This window comes from Schistocerca serialis, chromosome 3 (genome assembly GCF_023864345.2).
Source record: "Schistocerca serialis cubense isolate TAMUIC-IGC-003099 chromosome 3, iqSchSeri2.2, whole genome shotgun sequence".
NCBI classification, from domain to species: domain Eukaryota; kingdom Metazoa; phylum Arthropoda; class Insecta; order Orthoptera; family Acrididae; genus Schistocerca; species Schistocerca serialis.
This window is the reverse complement of record NC_064640.1, coordinates 144,225,155-144,248,821: the sequence shown is the minus strand read 5'-3', so window position 1 is coordinate 144,248,821 and position 23,667 is coordinate 144,225,155. Positions and strand designations below refer to the sequence as shown.

The 23,667-nt window shown below is 41.5% G+C and overlaps 1 protein-coding gene across 1 annotated transcript in view; it reads right to left on the bottom strand.

Moving 5' to 3' along the window:
• Positions 1–4,193, bottom strand: part of LOC126469853 (venom acid phosphatase Acph-1-like) — a 260,503-nt gene extending 256,310 nt beyond the window's left edge. Inside the window, exon 1 of the mRNA XM_050097157.1 lies at positions 4,043–4,193. Within this exon, the coding sequence (XP_049953114.1) occupies positions 4,043–4,120 (78 nt within the window). The 5' untranslated portion in view covers positions 4,121–4,193. The remainder of the gene's footprint in view (positions 1–4,042) is intronic.
• Positions 4,194–23,667: the final 19,474 nt, after the last annotated feature.

Sequence of the window (23,667 nt, the reverse complement as noted above, 5' to 3'; positions counted from 1 at the left end):
TCATTGATAAACGACTGGTTACACATATAGCTTAATATGTTACTTAACTCAGACTCACATTCGTTTCTGACAAAATTACAATTTCATTCGCAAACCTAAACGTTTTTATTTCTCCTCACTGAACTTTGATCTCTTTTCCAAATTTCTCTTTCGTTTTCCTTACTACTAGCTCAGTGCATAGATTAAATAACGTTGGGGATAGGGTACAATTCTGTCTCACTTCATTCTCAACTACAGCCTCCCTTTCATATCCTTCGACTCTTACACGTTTATTCTAACGAAATCGAAATGTGTGTAATTTAGTAATAATATGAAGACAAGTGTGTTAAAACAGACGTGGCGTTGCAAAGCCATACTATTTTGACTTAGCTTTTGTGCACCTTATTTTCGTAAATAGATTTTCGCTAGAAGGTGGAGCAAAATTTGTGCTTAAAACCTTACAGTTCAGAACTGGTCATTATGTCCGAAAGACGTCCCACGGCTATGTTTGGTGCTAGAATCAGGTTTACGACTACTCATTAACATAAATACGCCTGCAACTGGTTTGGCCCCATGTTTCTTTCGGACAAGCTGCTCAGAGATATGACAGGAACGCTCACTCGAACCAGAAATTTCTAGTAACCATGGCCTTTAAAATGCATGCCTGAAGAACATCTTCGATACTGTGAAACAAATCTCTTCTACTGCAGACTCCTTGCTTTTTGGGAAAAGGTTGCATGGACCCAAAAAAAATCTGGTAAACATGGGGTCGAAAATGCATACATTAACAGCTATGAGCACTTGTTGAGTAAAAGAAAGATGCGTTTTTCCACAGCAGCGAAGATGAAAAAGTGCTCATAGCTCTTATAGCGCCCATGTTTACTAGACTTTTTTGCTTCGAATGATAGCTCTTGTCATATCCCCAAATACTGTCGATTCCTCATGGAACATTCTGTATGAGAGATGTGATCAAAAAATAAGGGAAATGTTTTCTTAAAGAATCTTTAGTTATTCATCAACGTCAACCTTATGCCCTTCAAAGCAATTCCCCTCCGATATAATACACTTGTTTCAGCGCTTTTTCCAATTATAGAAGCACTTCTGGAACTCACTTTTCTTTTCGGTGTTCAGCTACTTAAGCGATTCTGTTTTTACCTCATCAGTGGTGGCAAAACGAAGTCCTTCCGTGTTTCTCTTCAGTCTCGGGAATAAAAAGAAGTCACAAGGGGCAATATCCAGCTAAAGCAACATAACGGTTTTGTTTTTTGCCAAAAAATCACGAACAAGCATTGAGGTGTGAGTGGGAGCATTATGGTGATGCAATTTTCACCATTGGTTTTGCCACTATTCTGGTCGTTTTCTTCGGATTGCTTCAAGTAAACGGAGCGTAACTTTCAGGTGGTATTCCTTATTGACCATACGACCACAAGATCTCACGATGAACTACCCGATTATAATGGGATAAAACATGTGAAGAACCTTCTCATGTGATCGACCTTGTCGAATTTTTTTGCGGTTCTGGCTCTTCAGGCAGTTTCCACTGGGACGTTTGGGCCTTGGTTTCGACGTCATACACGGATACTCATGTTTCGTCACCTATTACAACCTTCTTTAGAAGTTCTCTGCCGTTGTCGACTTCATTCAGCAGATCCTAAGCGGTGTCCACGCGACATCGTTTTTGGTCGAAATTAAACAATTTCGGAACAAATTTTGCTGCTACATGTTCCATGCCCGAAACATGCTAAAATTACTTTGCATGAGCCAGAGGATATGCCAACATTATAAGCAAACATTCTGATGGTGATTCCGCGGTGCCAGAACCATTTTCTTTACTTCTTCCACACTCTCGTCAGCAATTGATGTGCTAGGCCGCTAGGGGGTGCAGGGTGATCGTCATCTTCAAGGTCTTCTCGATCCTCTTTGAAACGTTTATGCCACTCGTAAACTCTTGTCTTACTCATAGTACATTCGCCAAAAGTCACAGTAAGTATTTCTAATGTGGTGCTGCACTTTATTCTATTTTTCAAACAAAATTTAATGCAAATTCTGTGAGCCATCTTTTTTGACAATAAAAATTCGCCGATCACTAGAAACACGTATAATCTTTTCGACTGTCAACAATTAACTAAATATTCAAAACGGCTTAAAATGCAAACATACACCAGGAACATATGTACCAACAAGATAAAAAAATTTGAGACTCAGATGTATAAATCCTGTGAAATGTAAAATTCCCGTAACGTTTTGACCACGCGTCGTATAGTCTTCTACGACTGTAATGAAAGTCATTTAGACCATATGTGTTTCGCTTTATTTCAAAGAGTCTTCAGTGGTCACTGCAACAATGTGGTTTTTCATGCAAATTTAATTTAATACACGAGTACTGTTTACCATCTTGGCCAACAGATTTGTAAGAAAAACCACATTGTTACAGTGACTACCTAAGATTTTTTCAAATGAAGTGAAACGCTAATGGTCTAAATAAGACTTTTATTATAACTGCGAAAAACGGTTTACAACGTATAATCCTTGAGTAATTGCGACTGCGGAAAAGAGGCCTAAGAACAAAATGGACAACACGGAAGATGAAGTGGTCGGAAAAGACAGGCACAGCGAGGGAAACGTCGGAAAGAGTCTCACAAGGGGACCCTCCATACTGTAAATCACGGATTTTGATGCGCTTCAAATATGTTGTGGAGGCACGTACCCTGAGTACCCGGCTATTCGTTTTTTTAGCGACGGGCCTTGGTTTTTGAGAAAATCGATTTTGAAGCTCATTGCGGGCTTTGTATGCCCGTAACATTACATATATACCGAGCAAGTCAGCGTAGCGCAGCGCTAAAAGTTCACGGCTACCCCGGTGGAGGTACCGTGTTCGAGTCCTGCTCTTGTATTTTTGTTTTATTTTTTTTTTCAAAATCGACCAAATTTTTCAATTTTATTTCAAAGAATATCAACAAACAGTGTAAAGTGTGCGAAATTATAAAGATATATTCAGTTATTAATTTTTTCTTTCATACAATATTACAAAATCTTATTTTTCATCGTGCACATTGCTTGATGTGACAGAACAATATTGTGGGTGATACTTATAATAGAAACAACCGAAGCACAAAGTTTCGCAGCACCACGCGCATTTTATAAAAGCAACCGTCTTGCAGGCGCACGATTTCTTCATGAGCGATACCGCGAAACACAATTCTTTTGCATTCAAAAAGATTTCTCTTTCATCCGCCAATTTCGATGCGAACCATGCGTATCTAATCATGCTTTTAAAATTAGATGCGCTGGATTGATGTATGTTAAGCGAATGTAATTTTATCGAATCTTCCCTAGAAGCGATCTCCCTATTGTCTTTCACCAAGTCGGGAGAATTCTGAATAATTTACGTGAAGATTTTCACCTGTCGGTAAAAATAAACATCGCAGGGTTGGCAATAAGGAGTGTACTTTGGTGGGACCACTTTTAGGGTGCAGGTGCTCGCTTTCATCAGTGAATAGATGATCGTATAAGTTGAATCGGTTTCCCCTCCCCATGAGTCGATAATGTACAAAAAAAATTTCTGTCCCACGTACGGAAGAATTACAGAACGCAAAAATTCTTCGTACACCAGTTTCGTGAACTTCCCGGATTTCGTGCACCACTACATTTCAGTATTTCCCAGTTAATTCGTCTACTAGTTTTTGAACGTTAGGACCAAATTTTCAGGACGGTTCTTGTATACATAAAACAAACATATGGGAGCAGGATTCGAACACAGTACCTCCGGCGCGGTAGCCGTGAACCTTTACCGCTGCGCTACGCTGACTTGCTCGAAATATATGCAATGTTACGGATATGCAAATCGCGCAATGAACTTCAAAATTCATTTTCTCAAAAACCAAGGCCCGTCGCTAAAAAACCGGAGAGCCAGGCACTCAGGGTAAATGCCTCTACAACATACTTGAAGCGCATCAAAATCCGTGATTTACAATATGGAGGGTCCCCTTGTCAGCTGTAGAACCATTAATTTTTAGTAGTTGAATGGCGGAGTTAGGCTGTGACAGCAGAGGCGCGGACTTACGACTGAGACGAGACGCAGCTCGGCGGTTGCACAAGCCGCGAGCAACAGCAGAGGCAGCGGCAGTCGGCGCGCTACCATGTCTGGTGTTCGACTGGCGCCGAACCGCGCAAACAGCGCTACGTTGCCCTAGTCCCCACTCCCGCACACCGCTGCTTCTTCCTGCTCGCGAACACAGACCCCGCCGCCGCATAATCCGCAATGAACGTTCGCAGCCGGTATCTCGATGTACGTCGCGTAACTATTAACGCGTGTTCAGCTGTGACCGGACTCGGTACCCCAGGTCGCAAACGCACGCCTTTGCGGTAGCGCTCGACTCTGAAGTATCAGGATATAATCCACGCAAGGAAATATGCTCAACGGACAAAATATTAGTCACCCCTGTAAGGGCCGGTTCCCTCACAGTGTACTGTGCTTCGACTGTTCTCCGACTGTGCCACGAAGGATAGGATCGCGCCTGAGCTCGTCCTATCACTTTGCATATTCGTTAAGTCCTCTCCATGAACCATGGACCTTGTCGTTGGCCGGCCGGAGTGGCCGAGCGGTTAAAGGCGCTACAGTCTGGAACCGCACCACCGCTACGGTCGCAGGCTCGAATCCTGCCTCGGGCATGGATGTGTGTGATGTCCTTAGGTTAGTTAGGTTTAAGTAGTTCTAAGTTCTAGGGGACTTATGACCACAGCAGTTGAGTCCCATAGTGCTCAGAGCCAGCCTTGTCGTTGCTTGCGTGCCTCAGCGATACGGATAGCCGTGCCGTAGGTGCAACCACAACGGAAGGGTATCTGTTGAGAGGCCAGAAGAACGTGTGGTTCCTGAAGACGGGCAGCAGCCTTTTCATTGGTTGCAGGGGTAACAGTCTGTATGATTGACTGATCTGGCCTTGTAACATTAACCAAAACGGCCTTGCTGTGCTGGTACTGCGAACGGCTGAAAGCAAGGGGAAACTACAGCCGTGATTTTTTCCCCAGCGCATGCAGCTTTACTGTATGGTTAAATGATGATGGCGTCCTCTTGGGTAAAATATTCCGGAGGTAAAATAGTCCCCCATTCGGATCTCTGGGCGGGGACTACTCAGGAGGACGTCGTTATCAGGAGAAAGAAAACTGGCGCTCTACGGATAGGAGCGTGGAATGCCAGGTCCCTTAATCGGGCAGGCAGGTTAGGAAATATAAAAAGGAAAATGGATAGGTTAAAGCTAGATATAGTGGGAATTAGTGAAGTTGGGTGGCAGGACGAACAAGACTTATGGTCAGGTGAATACGAGGTTATAAATACAAAATCAAATAGGAGAATGCAGGAGTAGGTTTAATAATGAATAAAAAATAGGAACGCGGATAAGCTACTACGAACAGCATAGCGAACGCCTTATCGTAGCCAAGATAGACACGAAGCCCCCGCCTACCACGGTAGTACAAGTTTGCATGCCAACTAGTTCCGCAGACAACGAAGAGATTGAAGAAATGTATGATGAGATAAAAGGAATTATTCAGATAGTGAAGGGATACGGAAATTTAATAGTCATGGACGACTAGAATTCGACTGTAGGGAAATGAAGAGATGGAACAGTGGTAGGTGAATACGGAATGGGGGTAAGGAATGAAAGAGGAAGCCGTCTGGTAGAATTTTGCACAGATCATAACTTAATCATAGCTAACACTTGATTTAAGAATCGTGAAAGAAGGTTGTATACGTGGAAGAGGCCTGGAGACACTGGAAGGTTTCAGATAGATTATATAATGGTAAGACAGAGATTTAGCCGGCCGCTGTGGTTCAAAATGGTTCAAATGGCTCTGAGCACTATGGGACTCAACTGCTGAGGTCATTAGTCCCCTAGAACTTAGAACTAGTTAAACCTAACTAACCTAAGGACATCACAAACATCCATGCCCGAGGCAGGATTCGCCCCTGCGACCGTAGCGGTCTTGCGGTTCCATACTGCAGCGCCTTTAACCGCACGGCCACATCGGCCGGCCGGCCGCTGTGGCCGAGCGGTTCTAGGCTCTTCAGTCCGGAACCGCGCTGCTGCTACAGTCACAGGTTCGAATTCTGCCTCGGGCATGGATGTATGTGATGCTCTTAGGTTAGTTAGGTTTAAGTAGTTCTAAGTCTAGGGGACTGATGACAAAAAAATGGTTCAAATGGCTTTGAGCACTATGGGACTCAACTGCTGAGGTCATTAGTCCCCTAGAACTTAGAACTAGTTAAACCTAACTAATCTAAGGACATCACACACATCCATGCCCGAGCCAGGATTCGAACCTGCGACCGTAGCGGTCTCGCGGTTCCAGACTGCAGCGCCAGAACCGCGTGGCCACTTCGGCCGGCCGGGGACTGATGACCTCAGATGTTAAGCCCCATAGTGCTTAGAGCTATCTGAACCATTTGGACAGAGATTTAGGAACCAGGTTTTAAATTGTAAGACATTTCCATGGGCACATGTGGATTATGACAACAATCTATTGGTTATGAACTGTATACTAAAACTGCAAAAAGGTGGGAATTTAAGGAGATGGGACCTTGATAAACTGAAAGAACCAGAGGTTGTAGAGAGTTTCAGAGACAGCATTAGGGAACGATTGACAAGAACACGGGAAAGAAATACAGTAGAAGAAGAATGGGTAGATTTGAGGAATGAAATAGTGAAGACAGCAGAGGATTAAGTAGGTAAAAAGACGAGGGTTAGTAGAAATCCTTGGGTAACAGAAGAGATATTGAATTTAATTGATGAAATGTGAAAGTATAAAAATTCAGAAAACGAAACAGGCAAAAAGGAATACAAACGTCTCAAAAATGAGATAGTCAGGAAGTGCAAAATGGCTAAGCAGGGATGGCTAGAGAACAAATGTGAGGATGTAGAGGCATATATCACTAGGGGCAAGACAGATACTGCCTACAGGAAAATTAAAAAGACCTTTGGAGAAAAGAGAACCACTTGTATGAATATCAAGAGCTCAGATGAAAAAGCATTTCTAAGCAAAGAAGGGAAAGCAGAAAGGTGGAAGGAGTATATAAAAAGTCTATACAAGGGCGATGTACAATGAGGGCAATATTATGGAACTGGAAGAGGACGTAGGTGAAGATGAAATGGGAGATACTTAACTGGGTGAAGAATTTGACAGAGCACTGAAATATCTAAGTCGAAACAAGGTCCCGGGAGTAGACAACATTCCATTAGAACTCCTGATAGCCTTGGAGAGCCAGCCCTTACAAAACTCTACCGTCTGGTGAGCAAGATATATGAGACAGGCGAAATACCCTCAGACTTCAAGAAGAATATAATAATTCCAATGCCAAAGAAGGCAGGTGTTGACAGGTGTGAAAATTACCGAACTATCGGTTTAATAAGTCACGGCTGCAAAATACTGACACGAATTCTTTACAGATGAATGGAAAAACTGATAGAAGCCGACCTTGGGGAAGATCAATTTGGATTCCGTACAAATTTTGGAACACGTGAGGCAATAGTGACCCTGCGACTTATCTTAGAAGCTAGATTAATGGAAGGCAAACCTACGTTTCTAGCATTTGTAGACTTAGAGATAGCTTTTGACAATTTTGATCGGAATATTCTCTTTCATATTCTTAAGGTGGCAGCGAAGGGCAATTTACAATTTGTAGAGAAACCAGATGGCAGTTATAAGAGTCGAGGGGCATGAAATGGAAGCAATGATTGGGAAGGGAGTGATACAGGGTTGTAGCATATCCCCAATGTTATTCGATCTGTACATTGAGCAAGCAGTAAAGGAAACAAAAGAAAAATCTGGAGTAGGAATTAAAATCCGTGGAGAAGACAAAAAACTTTCGGTTTGCCGATGACATTGTGATTCTGTCAGATACAGCAAAGGACCTGGAAGAGCAGTTGCATGGAATGGGCAGTTTCATGAAAGGAGGTTATAAGATGAAAATCACCAAAAGCAAAACGAGGACAATGGAATGTAGACTGACTAAATCAGGTGATGCTGAGGGAATTAGATTAGGAAATGAGACACTTAAAGTAGTAGATGAGTTTCGCTATTTGGGGAGCAAAATAACTCATGATGGTCGAAGTAGGGAAGATGTAAAATGTAGACTGGCAATGGCAAGAAAGCGTTTCTGAAGAAGAGAAATTTGTTAACATCGAGTATAGATTTAAGTATCAGGAAATCTTTTCTCAAAGTATTTGTATGGAGTGTAGCCATGTATGGATGTGAAACGTGGAGGATAAACAGTTTAGACAAGAAGAGAATAGAAGCTTTGGAAATGTGGTGCTACAGAAGAATGTTGAAGATTAGATGGGTAGGTCATGTAACTAATGAGGAGGTACAGAATAGAATTGGGGAGAAGAGGAATTTGTGTCATAACTTGTTTAGAAGAAGGGATCGGTTGGTAGGACATTTTCTGAGACATGAAGGAATCACCAATGTAGTATTGAAGGGCAGCGAGAAGGGTAAAAATCGTAGAGGGAGACCAAGAGATGAATACACTAAGCATATTCAGAAAGATGTAGAGTGGAGTAGTTACCTGGAAATGACGAAGCTTGCACAGGATATGGTAGCAAGGAGAGGTGCATCAAACCAGTCTCTGGACTGAAGACCAGAACATCAACTACAACAACAGGTTTCAAGTATCTTATTTCCACATAACCTGTGCGCCTGCCGTGCTGTAGGCTATCCGTCGGGAGAGCGATTCGACGACAGATGACAGGTGCGCAGCGGGAACACAGTACGTCACGTGGAAAATACATCAAGGCTGCCTTCACAGTGGCACCGCAAACGACCGTCAGACGCCGTTGCCAGAGGTTGCCCGATAACATCGGATGAAAGCTTGGTCACGGAGCGTCCGGCCTCATTCGTGAGTTTTTGGCGGGGTCGAGCAGGCTATGTTTGGTTAGATTATAGTCTACGTATGAAGTAGGTTACGTTTCAACCTCCATGGGTGGGACCACGACGACTGTATGCTTGGAGACGAGTGCTGCAATCTGGCGTTTGCTATTAATGAGATGCCGAATGAGCTACACTATGTGATCAAAAGTATTCAGGCACCCCCGAAAACACGTTTTTTATATTAGATGCATTATGCTGCCACCTACTGCTAGCGGCCTCAGGAGTCATTAGACATCACGAGAGAGCAGAATGGGGCGCCCTGCGGAACTCACAGACTTTGAGCGTGGTCAGGTGATTGAGTGTCACTTGTGACATACGTCTGTACGCGAGATTTCCACACTCCTAAACACCCTAGGTCCACTGTTCCCGATGTGATAGTGAAGTGGAAAAGTGAAGGCACACGTACAACACAAAAGCGTACAGGCCGACCTCGTTTATTTTTTAAATTTAAATGTCAAGTTCCGTAGGACCAAATTGAGGAGCAAATCTCGAAGGTCATGGAACGTGTCAGTACTTGAACTTACAACATAAAAAGTAATAACAGATTAAAATAAATGTTCATGAACCTGAAAGAAAATCAGTACATAAGTTTAAGCAAACGCTATCAGCAATACAATGAGAATCATCTTAATTTTTCAAGGAACTCCTCGACAGAATAGGAGGAGTGACCCATGAGGAAACTCTTCAGTTTCGATTTGAAAGCGCGTGGATTACTGCTAAGATTTTTGAATTCGAGTGGCAGCTTACTGAAAATGGATATAGCAGTACACTGCACACCTTTTTGCACAAGAGTTAAGGAAGTCCGATCCAAATGGAGGTTTGATTTCTGCCGAGTATTAACCGAGTGAAAGCTGCTTATTGTTGGAAATAAACTAATATTGGTAACAAAAAACGACAATAAGGAATATACATATTGAGAGGCCAATGTCAAAATACCCAGACTCGTGAAAAGAGGTCCACAAGAGGTTAGTGAACTCACACCACTTATTGCCCGAACCGCCCGTTTCTGAGCCAAAAATATCCTTCTAGAATGGGAAGAGTTACCCCGAAACATAACGCCATACGACATAAGTGAATGAAAATAAGCAAAGTAGACTAATTTACGTGTCGAAATATCACTCACTTTCGATACCGTTCGAATAGTGTAAATGGCAGTATTAAGTCTTTGAACAAGATCCTGAACATGGGCTTTCCACGACAGCTTACTATCTATCTGAACACCTAGGAATTTGAACTGTTCAGTTTCACTAATCATATGCCCGTTCTGTGAGATTAAAACGTCAGGTTTTGTTGAATTGTGTGTTAGGAACTGTAAAAACTGAGTCTTACTGTGATTTAACGTTAGTTTATTTTCTACATGCCATGAACTGAGGTCATGTACTGCTCTACTTGAAACTTAGTCAGTGTTGCACACAGCATCCTTTACTACCAAGCTAGTGTCATCAGCAAACAGAAATATTTTAGAGTTACCCATAATACTAGAGGGCATATCATTTATATAAATAAGGAACACGAGCGGCCCCAACACTGATCCCTGGGGCACCCCCCACTTGACAGTACCCCACTCAGATCCCACATCACAGCCGTTACCAACATTGTGAGGAGCAAATCTCCAAGGTCATGGAACGTGTCAGTACATGAACTTACAACATAAAAAGTAATAACAGATTAAAATAAATGTTCATGAACCTGAAACAAAATCAGTACATAAGTTTAAGCAAACGCTATCAGCAATACAATGAGAATCATCTTAATTTTTCAAGGAACTCCTCGACAGTTAAGTTAGGAAGTTAATAGGAATATAAAAAATGGGAGGAAGGTTTATCTGTTTAGCAAGAGTAATAGAAGGCAGATTTCAGACTACCTAACAGATCAAAACGAAAATTTCTGTTCCGACACTGACAATGTTGAGTGTTTATGGAAAAAGTTCAAGGCAATCGTAAAATGCGTTTTAGACAGGTATGTGCCGAGTAAAACTGTGAGGGACGGGAAAAACCCACCGTGGTACAACAACAAAGTTAGGAAACTACTGCGAAAGCAAAGAGAGCTTCACTCCAAGTTTAAACGCAGCCAAAACCTCTCAGACAAACAGAAGCTAAACGATGTCAAAGTTAGCGTAAGGAGGGCTATGCGTGAAGCGTTCAGTGAATTCGAAAGTAAAATTCTATGTACCGACTTGACAGAAAATCCTAGGAAGTTCTGGTCTTACGTTAAATCAGTAAGTGGGTCGAAACAGCATATCCAGACACTCCGGGATGATGATGGCATTGAAACAGAGGATGACACGCGTAAAGCTGAAATACTAAACACCTTTTTCGAAATCTGTTTCACAGAGGAAGACCGCACTGCAGTTCCTTCTCTAAATCCTCGCACAAACGAAAGAATGGCTGACATCGAAATAAGTGTCCAAGGAATAGAAAAGCAACTGGAATCACTCAACAGAGGAAAGTCCACTGGACCTGACGGGATACCAATTCGATTCTACGCAGAGTACGCGAAAGAACTTGCCCCCCTTCTAACAGCCGTGTACCGGAAGTCTCTAGAGGAACGGAAGGTTCCAAATGATTGGAAAAGAGCACAGGCAGTCCCAGTCTTCAAGAAGGGTCGTCGAGCAGATGCGCAAAACTATAGACCTATATCTCTGACGTCGATCTGTTGTAGAATTTTAGAACATGTTTTTTGCTCGAGTATCATGTCGTTTTTGGAAACCCAGAATCTACTCTGTAGGAATCAACATGGATTCCGGAAACAGCGATCGTGTGAGACCCAACTCACTTTATTTGTTCATGAGACGCAGAAAATATTAGATACAGGCTCCCAGGTAGATGCTATTTTTCTTGACTTCCGGAAGGCGTTCGATACAGTTCCGCACTGTCGCCAGATAAACAAAGTAAGAGCCTACGGAATATCAAACCAGCTGTGTGGCTGGATTGAAGAGATTTTAGCAAACAGAACACAGCATGTTGTTATCAATGGAGAGACGTCTACAGACGTTAAAGTAACCTCTGGCGTGCCACAGGGGAGTGTTATGGGACCATTGCTTTTCACAATATATATAAATGACCTAGTAGATAGTGTCGAAAGCTCTACGCGGCTTTTCGCGGATGATGCTGTAGTATACAGAGAAGTTGCAGCATTAGAAAATTGTAGCGAAATGCATGAAAATCTGCAGCGGATAGGCACTTGGTGCAGGTGTAAGTAGGCTGTTTATGTTTTCTTATTGGCAACGTTACGTAGCGCTCTGTATGAAAATCACTGGCTGTGCTGTGTGCAGTTTGTGGCTAGTTTGCATTGCTGTCTGCCATTGTAGTGTTGGGCAGCGGCAGCTGGATGTTAACAGCGCGTAGCGTTGCGCAGTTGGAGGTGAGCCGCCAGCAGTGGTGGATGTGGAGAGAGAAATGGCGGCGTTTTGATATTTGTAAAAATGGATGTTATGATCTCCTATATATATTATGACTTTTGATGATATTAAGGTAAATACATTGTTTGTTCTCTATTAAAATCTTTCATTTCCTGACTATGCCTATCAGTAGTTTGTGCCTGCCGTAGTTTGAATCTTTTATTTAGCTGGCAGTAGTGGCGCTCGCTGTATTGCAACAGTTCGAGTAACGAAGATTTTTGTGAGGTAAGTGATTTGTGAAACGTATAGGTTAATATTAGACAGGGCCATTCTTTTGTAGGGATTATTGAAAGTCAGATTGCGTTGCGCTAAAAAATATTGTGTGTCAGTTAAAGCACAGTCTTGTATAATTCTTCAAAAAGGTGACGTTTCATATGTCGACCCTTAGCCGAGGATACCTCACTGGAATCTTCTGATTTTCTCCTTGTAGTTTGTGTAATTAGCGTAGATTTTGTTTATTGCTAGCGCGTAATTGTAGAGAGAATCTCCATTGTAGTTGCAGTCTTTCATTGTTGTACAGTAAAACAGTTGTGACATGCATGTAGATTTGCACCAAGTATTTAAGTAGACATTATTTCCATTTCTATGTTAATGTGTTATCTTATTTTGCTCTTCAAATTGTGCTTTTCTGTGTTATCGTGTGAAATATTGTGACAATAATGGCGTGTGAAAAAACGTAACACTAGGCTCCAAAGTAAACTGAGAAATAATAGTGACGACGAGCTTAGCTTATCAGCGCCGCCGAGTAATGAATTTAGTAATGTTCAAAGTAGTAATTTGGTAACTGTGCATAGGGAAATGGAGCGGGCGTCAAATAATGGTGTAGACAGTGAAACAGGTAGTGAACAGGGAAGCATTATCGATCGATCGGTCGGCAACAGCTCGCCTCAGGAATCGGGAATGACAGAACACAATATTGCAAATACTGTAGACTCAGGTTTTGGGTTCTCACCGTTTTCTCAAATGAGTCAAGACACATTTTCCGCTTGTCAAAATGTGAATGTTGCCGGTGCAAATTCACTGCCGAAAAGCACTGAGGAACATGTTTCAGACACCAATGCATTGTTATTACAATTAGTACAACAAATCGGACAAACACAGCAAAAGCTTCAAAAGTTAGACACGATGGAACAAAATCAGAGACAAACACAGCAACAGCTTCAAAAGTTAGACTCATTGGAACAAACTCTTGAACAAACACGTGAAGATTTAACTACTGAGTTACATAACATTGAATCGAAACGTCAAAAAGTCTGTAATGACGTAAAAACTCAAATTTGTGAGCATTTTCACCCTATTTTTTCGCGGCATGAAAATGCATTACAGAATCACGAAGCAGCCATAAAAGAACTGCAAACTATTGTTCATCAAAATCATGAGACCTTGCAAGCTAAATTTGACTCAGTTGCATCTACCGATTCGGTTATGGAACTTGCAAAAACTCACGAAAACTTAAAGGACACAGTAGATACTCTGAAACTTGGTTCAGAAAAACACACTGAGGAAATAAGTACACTAGCGGAGAAAGTAGCCGAACTTTCGGATCAGTTCACTAATTTATCTACGAAGTAGATGATAATCTGAATGACACAAAACCGGTAGTCTTTAATGACACAGAAGAGTGCAAACAAATTAGGAAATTCAATCAAAATCAAATCAATATACAGTACAAAAGAGAAATCCGGGAAGTACAAGATCAGTTGGCACAAGTAATACAAAAATTAAAAATTTCAGAGGACACTCGCGCTCCAACACGGGAAGAGGAGCTTAGAAATACGGAAAAGCCGCAAAATAATAACTCAGGGCATTTCGGAAGTTATGAAAGAAATTGGCAATGTGCACCGAATTTTGAGATGGAACGGCCGACACGACCTAACAATGACCGATATGCGACTCGCCGACATGATGATTTTGACTATAAGCTGTTCATTACTATACGTAAATTCAAAACATTTAAGAATTCTGGCAACGACATTCATCCAAAAGCATGGCTCCATCAATTCTCTCATTGTTTTCCTCCCAACTGGTCGTTAGAACACAGATTAGAATTTATGTGTGGCCACTTAGAGAATGAACCAGCTGTAAGAATGCGATCGGTCATTCACGATTGTCACAATGAAGGAGATTTTTATCATGCCTTCCTCTCAGCATATTGGTCTCAAGCTACACAAGACCGAGTAAAACACAGCATCATAATGATGAAACATTTCGAACAATCTGAATTTTCCAGTCTTGTGAAATATTTTGTAGACATGTTGCACAAGAATCAGTACCTGACAAACCCATACAGCCCCTCAGAACTCATCCGCATTTGCTTAATCAAATTACCTGAACATTTACGACATATTATTTTAGCAGGACGTTGCAAAGAAGACATTGAGGCTTTTCAGGGACTGTTACAAGAACTGGAAATTGACACTGACAATCGGGGAACGCGGAAACATTTACAACAATTACAACAATTACAACATTTACAACAATTACAGATCACATCCGTAACAATTCCGCGATGACAGAAATAATAGACGACAAGGCTATTCTTTCAGCATAAATCGTGACCGAAACAGACACCACCCATATGACAACCGTTGGCAGAGTAGTAATAATTACAGGGAAAGATCGCATTTCCGTAGTAATGAATATGACAGAGACAATCATAGAAACAGACAATTTGGCAACCAGAACTATTATTATCACGGGAGACAGAATAACTTCAGACGCAACGGTCCACCGTGCAGTGATAATGCAAGGAGAAATTCTCCACCACTTAACCGACAAGAAAGAAACTACAGGAACTACCGACATGACGACAGACGATATAATCATAACGACAGACCTGAATTTCATGAGAACTGGCGGGATTTAAACAGGGCTGGGCCCTCTGGGCAAGGTGAATTTGTAGAAGTTAGACCTCCAAATCCCAATAACGACGCGCGCCAACAAAGGAACAGACAATGACTCACACCGCAGGCAGCCATGTGCGCCGGCTGGCTCAGAGAAAAATAATATAGACGCTAACCTTCAGAAAAATTTTAGCACTCCTCACCGACGTATACCGCATGATAATTCCGTTCAAGTTTAAACTCTGAGTACTAGGAAGAGTAAAGGACTGCACCACGTTTCTCATGTAAAACCGTTTATTAAAAGATAATTTGCTATTTAACTTAGTCTTTGCTATAAAATTTTTCACTTTACATTACTAGTATGCTTAGTCAGGCTTATAATCTGTCAACATGCAACAATGTTTGAAGTTAAACATCCAGTCTAGAACCTAGGGAACATTTTTAAACAGAAATTACGAATGTATTGTTATAGTGAACAGATGACACAGTGTTGTATTTGTACATTCTTGCTTGTTAGTTGCACGATTACGTAACGACTATCAGGCTTACATACTTAGGACACATACTGGTACTGCTAATGAGATTTTAATGCAACATTTTGGTTTACTTGAAAATACATTCTGGATTTAAAGTACTTTCAGTGAGATACCAGATGACACAGTGGTTAGTTTATGTGACAGCCACACGATTTTATCACGACGCTACTAATGAGTGACAATTTACAATGTTGCTTTTTCAGTGTTTCTGTTTTATATCTGCACAGTTTTTCTGAATTATTCTGGAAAGTAAAATATGTTTTAGTAGTAACTTTTGTGGTATAGCTACAATGAGACAGCCTTTTCCGTAGCACAACAATACGTTACAGCACAGTACTTTCTTCATCACGGAAATAAGCATAATAACTAAGATATCTATACATAAAGCATTTCACTTTTGTTTATCGTGAGGTAAGTACATTGAATTCTGCAGAACTTAGCTTTCGGAGGACGATAACTACGACACTTCCACAGAGATTATCTTACAACAAGACGCACAGTTTAGCGCTACAGTACACGTATTTGAGTGATTAATTTTGTACTTAAAACATTTATTTTTAAAAATATTTGAAGTACAATGATACAAAGCTTTTCCGTGATACATTTCATTCCATTACAATAATCTGTAACACCTGGGGGTATAATTACATTAATCCTCAGGGGGGTACACGCCTACTTTGTGTACCATGTGTTTGGCAAGCACAAGGAGCCCTAGCTAATATAGTATTTGCTTATACAACTTTACACATCGGTACCATATTTCTCTAACACAGAATTACACAGCTATCTGATTATTTAACAGAGGAACAAACATTCTTTTTACTACGTTAGTGACAGATGTTTATGTAATTGCACCGTTGGATAACTTCACACTTATGAAATTGTATTTTGTCTGTACTTTGTGAAATGCTCATATTTTTCTGGAACCATTGTGATACTATGAGAGCTTTGAATGATATATTTGGTATGGGATCATGATTTTAAAGTACGTTTGAGGTAGATGACACTATTGAAATGAGCAGAGAATTTTCTTTAGGTTTTGAAATTATTGCATAAAGCTACGATGTTTTCGAGATTTGACTGAGGTGTTTTGATGTAATTTTTACGACGACAAATATGTATATGTGTAATAAGGTAAGGAATAATGAGTAGTGGTTAGGGACTCTGACTTGTGAAAAAGGATGTTGGAAACCAAGAATCGTACTTTAAGAGTTATGAAATGTGTGTAAATGTGTGAATGTATCACAATGCCGGCGAAAATTTTTTGCACACTGTTATATTCATAGGATTTTGTTTCTACACATTTGTAACGCAAATTCTCAACCTGTGATTTTTTTTTTTCATATGAGGCTGTCACTGTAGCGGAAACTGGTGTCGTAAATATTTCGGTAAGAAAGTTAAGTGACCACCTGCACGTAATGCGTCGTGGGCACCCAGCTGGGCGACAGTCGCCTGGAAAAAAGCCATTAGCGTGTGCCCCTTTCAGAGGCACAGGTGGAAAAAAAAGGGAGGCCATTATCCTCGCTATTGACATTCCTTTGTAGAAAGCACCGCAAATACGACATGCTCATTACTTGGAAAGATACTTACATCTGCACACCTGATTATGACAAGCGTCTTTCTCTAGAATTGAGAGAATTTTTTACTACCTTATGAAATGCCAGATGGCTAATGAATGATGTTTCATGCCTTCCTTTGTACATATTTGCTCATTTTCTTTAATATCTAGTTTTTAGCTGCACTGTAGCATTGGTTAAAATAAAATTTAATAGATGTACTAATATAAATATTTTATGCATTGTTGTCTGCCATTGTAGTGTTGGGCAGCGGCAGCTGGATGTTAACAGCGCATGGTGTTGCGCAGTTGGAGGTGAGCCGCCAGCAGTGGTGGATGTGGAGAGAGAAATGGCGGAGTTTTGATATTTGTAAAAATGGATGTTATGAACTCCTATACATATTATGACTTTTGATGATATTAAGGTAAATACATTGTTTGTTCTCTATTAAAATCTTTCATTTCCTGACTATGCCTATCAGTAGTTAGTACCTTCCGTAGTTTGAATCTTTTATTTAGCTGGCAGTAGTGGCGCTCGCTGTATTGCAACAGTTCGAGTAACGAAGATTTTTGTGAGGTAAGTGATTTGTGAAACGTATAGGTTAATATTAGACAGGGCCATTCTTTTGTAGGGATTATTGAAAGTCAGATTGCGTTGCGCTAAAAAATATTGTGTGTCAGTTAAAGCACAGTCTTGTATAATTCTTCAAAAAGGGGACGTTTCACAGGGAGTAGCAACTGCCCCTTAACATAGACAAATGTAATGTATTGCGAATACATAGAAAGAAGGATCCTTCATTGTATGATTATATGATAGCAGAACAAACACTGGTAGGAGGTACTTCTGTAAAATATCTGGGAGTATGAGCGCGGAACGATTTGAAGTGGAATGATCATATAAAATTAATTGTTGGTAAGGCGGGTACCAGGTTGAGATTCATTGGGAGAGTCCTTAGAAAATGTAGTCCATCAACAAAGGAGGTGGCTTACAAAACACTCGTTCGACCTATACTTGAGTATTGCTCATCAGTGTGGGATCCGTACCAGATCGGGTTGACGGAGGAGATAGAGAAGATCCAAAAAAGAGCGGCGCGTTTCGTCACAGGGTTATTTGGTAACCGTGATAGCGTTACGGAGATGTTTAACAAACTCAAGTGGCAGACTCTGCAAGAGAGGCGCTCTGCATCGCGGTGTAGCTTGCTCGCCAGGTTTCGAGAGGGTGCGTTTCTGGATGAAGTATCGAATGTATTGCTTCCCCCTACTTATACCTACCGAGGAGATCACTAATGTAAAATTAGAGAGATTAGAGCGCGCACGGAGGCTTTCAGACATTCGCAATACACACCGTTGGGTGGCTTGCAGAGTATAAATATAGATGTAGATGTGAATAATGACCTTTTGCTGCCTGTTGCTAAAGTAAGAGGTGAACCAATTGTGAGCTACTCCCCTTATTCCGTAACGGTCCAACTTCTGGAGCAATATTGTGTGATCAACACAGTCAAATGCCTTTGTTAAATCAAAAAATACGCCAAGCGTTCGAAACTTTTTGTTTATCCCTTCCAGTACCTCACAGAGAAAAGAGAATATAGCATTTTCAGTTGTCAAACGACTTCTAAAGCCGAACAGTACATTTGATAGCAAATCGTGTGATATAAAATGATCAATTGGCATAGAAATTGGTCTAAAATTATCTAAATTATCCCTTTCTCCCTTTTTATAAAGCGGCTTTACTACTGAGTACGTTAATAGCTCAGGAAACTGACCATTCCTAAAGGAAAAATTACAAATATGGCTAACTACAGGGCTAACATGTGCAGCACAGTACTTTAATATTCTACTAGACACTCCATCATAACCATGAGAGTCCTTAGTCTTCAGTGATTTGATTATTGTCTCAATTTCCCTCTTGTCTGTATCACAGAGGAGTATTTCAGACGTCAATCTCGGAAAGGCATTTGCTAAGAAATTTATATGATTTCCTATAGATACTAAATTTTTATTTAATTCACCAGCAATGCTCAGAAAATGGTTGTTAAATACTGTACATATATCGGATTTATCAGTAACAGAATTATTATTACTGCAAACTGACTATATCGTCAACCTTGTGCTGCTGACCAGACACTTCCTTCACAACTGAGCGTATGGCTTTAATTTTATCCTGTGAATTAGCTATTGTATTTGCATACCACATACTTTTTGCCTTGCTAATAACATTTTTAAGCACCTTACAATACTGTTTGTAATGGGCTACTGTAGCTTGATTGTGACTACTTCTAACATTTTGATATAATTCCCGCTTTGTTCTACATGATATCCTTATCCCACTAGTCAGCTAACCGGGCTGTCCATTACTGCTAGTACCCCGTTTAGAATGTTCTAATGGAAAGCAACTCTCAAAGAGCATGAGAAATGTGTTATGTTGTGTGTCTGTTGCTGACAGAGGTCGCCGACAGTTGAAGAGGGTCGTAATGTGTAATAGGCAGACATCTATTCAGATCATCACACAGGAATTTCAAAGTGCATCAGGATCCACTGCAAGTACTATGACAGTTGAGCGGGAGGTGAGAAAACTTGGATTTCATTGTCGAGCAGCTGCTCATAAGCCACACATAACGCCGGTAAATGCCAAACGACGCCTCGCTTGGTGTAAGGAGTGTAGACATTGGACAATTGAACAGTGGAAAAACGTTGTGTGAAGTGACAAATCACGGTACACAATGTGGCGATCCGATGGCAGGGTCTGGGTATAGCGAATGCCTGGTGAACGTCATCTGCCGGCGTGTGTAGTGCTAATACTAAAATTCGGAGGCGGTGGTGTTATGGCGTAGTCGTGTTTTTCATGGAGGGGGCTTGCAGCTCTGTTGTTTTGCGTGGCACTATCACAGCGTAGGCATACATTGATGTTTCAAGCACCTTCTTGCTTCACACTGTTGAAGAGCAATTCGGGAATGGCGATTGCATCTTTCTACAAGATATAGCACCTGTTCATAATGCACGACCTGTGGCGGAGTATTTACACGATAATAACATCCCTGTAATGGACTGACTTGAATTCTATAGCACACCTTTGGGATGTTATGGAACTCCGTCTTCATGCCAGGTCTCACCGTCCGACATCACTACCTCTCCTGCGTGCGGCACTCAGTGAAGAAAAGGCTGCCATTCACCAGGAAACCTCCCAGCACCCGATTGAACGTATGCTTGCGAGAGTGGAATCTGTCATCAAGGCTAGGGGCGGGCCAACACCATATTGAATTCCAGCATTACCGATCGAGGGCGCCACGAACGAAGTTCAAAAATGGTTCAAATGGCTCTGAGCACTATGGGACTTAACTTCTAAGGCCATCAGTCCCCTAGAACTTAGAACTACTTAAACCTAACTAACCTAAGTACATCACACACATCCATGCCCGAGGCAGGATTCGAACCTGCGACCGTAGCGTCGCGCGGTTCCAGACTGTAGCGCCTAGAACCGCTCGGCCACCCTGGCCGGCCGACGAACGAAGTCATTTTTAGCTAGGTGTCCTGATACTTTTGACCACATAGTGTATATCTGTCTCGAAAAGAACGTTTCGAGCACTGTACACTCTGTCTTCAGTTATTGGAATCACGAATAACCAAATGAGTTTTACAAAATACCCATGTATCACGAAAATATGTAGTTTCAATGATACACCGTACTAAGGATCTCTCCAAAACACGATATTCAGCGCATGGTTTATTATGCCACAGTGGCGACTTCGGCGTATAAAGGTTTTGCCAATGAGGTTATGAGCACATAATGGTTTATTTACGGGGTGAAGGCCGGCCGGTGTGGCCATGCGGTTAAAGGCGCTTCAGTCTGGAACCGCGTGACCGCTACGGTCGCAGGTTCGAATCCTGCCTCGGGCATGGATGTGTGTGATGTCCCTAGGTTAGTTAGGTTTAATTAGTTCTGAGTTCTAGGCGACTGATGACCTCAGAAGTTAAGTCGCATAGTGCTCAGAGCCATTTGAACCATTTTACGGGGTGAAAGTAGATGTTTCTATTATATGATGAATGGATAAAATTTGCGAGTGAGTAAGCAATTATTATTTAATTAATATAAAGTATATTTGCGGTTTCACAGCAGGTGACTTCATTCTGTCGGCAGTTCGTGGTCTAGTGGCTAGCGTTTATGCCTCTGGATTCTCGGCCAGGTTGGGTATTTTCTCTGCCCAGTAACTGTGTGTTTGTGTTTTCCTCATCATTTTATCATCATCATCATCATCATCATCATCATCATCATTCGTGACTGGCTGGACTGGACTGTGTACAAAAATTGGGCTGTGTAAAAATTGGGCGGTCGCTGATGACCGCGTAGTTGAGCGCCCCAAGAACCAAACATCATCATCAGCATCATCACTTTATTCTAAAAATGGTGTATATTAATGCAATAATGTCAGAGGTATATTCAGGTAACCAGATTCTAGTACTGGAAGCTTCACTGCTCTTTCAACACTTGCCCAATGGATTTGAGAATGGACGCAACAAGATTTCTGGAGGCAGTATTATTTCAGATTCAGTGTAATTAAAGAAAATCGACTATATTACAGTGTCTTTTAGGGCACTTGCACGGAGCATAGCTCCAAAATTCGATATAGAATAAACTGACAATTCCGTAGTATTTGTGGCACAAGAGTTAAAATATTAGCTCATAAATTAGTATTTAGGGCATGGTAAATAACATCCAACACATCCCACAAAAACTTTGCAATTGCACTTTTCAACAGGGGATGTAGGTCTAATCATTGGCAAGATGTAATCCAAGGGTGTCAAATATTAAAGTGCCACTTCTAGTTTTGCTTGAGCCAGAAATGCATCTTCAGTTGAGTATCGGAGTTTTTCATAGAACTCAAATCACACTTCTAGGGGAGCACAAGAAATCTGTTTTGCTGAATTTATTTGAGGTTGTGCAGACATATGTCAGTTAACCATCCATGACTGTCGTCCGCAGCTCGTGGTCTGCTTCCTGTGCACGGGGTCCCGGGTTCGATTCCTGGCGGGATCAGGGATTTTCACCTGCTCGAGATGACTGGGTGTTTGTGTTGTCCTTATCATTTCATCATCATTCCGGAAAGTGGCGAGATTGGACTGAACAGAGGTTGGGAATTTGTACGGGCGCTGATAACCGCGCAGTTGAGCGCTCCACAAACCAAACATCATCATCATCATCAATGACTGTCATTCAGCAAACGTATGAAAGACAAACACGAAGTGTGGAATAAAATACTATGAAACCTAAAGCACTATCAAATGGTGAAATATACGTGCATCACATTTGCAAACCACTTCATGGAACATAATAACCAGCCTACTGGCATACGCCAGTAAGCAGTAACAGTAATTTGAGGACAGCTAATGTCTGCCTACCACAACCCAAAAAGATCCACTACAGTAAATTTAATCATACGATTCACCATCCTTGTCACTTGAACAATTTATTTTTCGAGGTTATAATATGCACCTAAAAATTCCCGATTAAGATTTTGCTTATTTGTGCTTTCCAGTAAACCTGCAATTTCAGTACATATATTCCGAGCATATTAAATTTTTTTAGCCTCAGGATACCACAAACTACTCCTTTCACTAAACTTATTAGTTTCTCGTAGTAAACAAACTGTTTTGAATTTCACCGACTGTCGTCCGAAATCTGTACGTTCGGGCGATGGGATCGGCTACACTGCGACCGCACACGTAGTGGCGCAGTGATGTGGAAAGATCGGCAGTCTTCGGACGATGTTGGTCGTCGGCAGAATCCACCGATATCGGTGCCACTGTGACAGCATCTAAGTCGCCTGTTGGCAGTCATTCGGTGTTCGGCTCTTTCCGACTGTACCCGAATTACTACGAATCTCTCTCGAACGCACGTATCCTATCTGATGTACGACAAGTCCGGTAAGCATCGGTTTCGTTTTCCTGTTCGTGTTACTTTTTGTTGCACTTGCTAAAGGTAACAGTGATAATACTTTTCACATTCAGCTACAATTTTGCTTACTTGCAGGTGATGAATGCAAAAGCAAATGGACGCTACTGAGGTCGCATTTTACTCGAGCTCGTGCTTGACGCAGCCACATCTGGCTAGGCTGCAAAGAAGATAAAGAAATGGTGAACGGAAGATGAAATGCAGTTTTTAATTCCGTTTCTTCAAAAACGTGAGACTCTGAACAACGCTCAGTGTTCCCTAGATGACGTAAGTGGAGAAGAAGACGATGATGTTGACACAGGTCCATCCTCGGTGGATTGCAGTACTTCCTCTCCTGCAAGATCTACAACGTTAAGGCGTGCTGGCCAGATATACAGAAGCCTTGTATCTTCGATCTCAGGAAGATGAGACAGAAATAAATTATTGAAGTTAATAAAACTCATTCTAATACACTTTACAAATTTCACAGGGTCATCAGCGAGCGT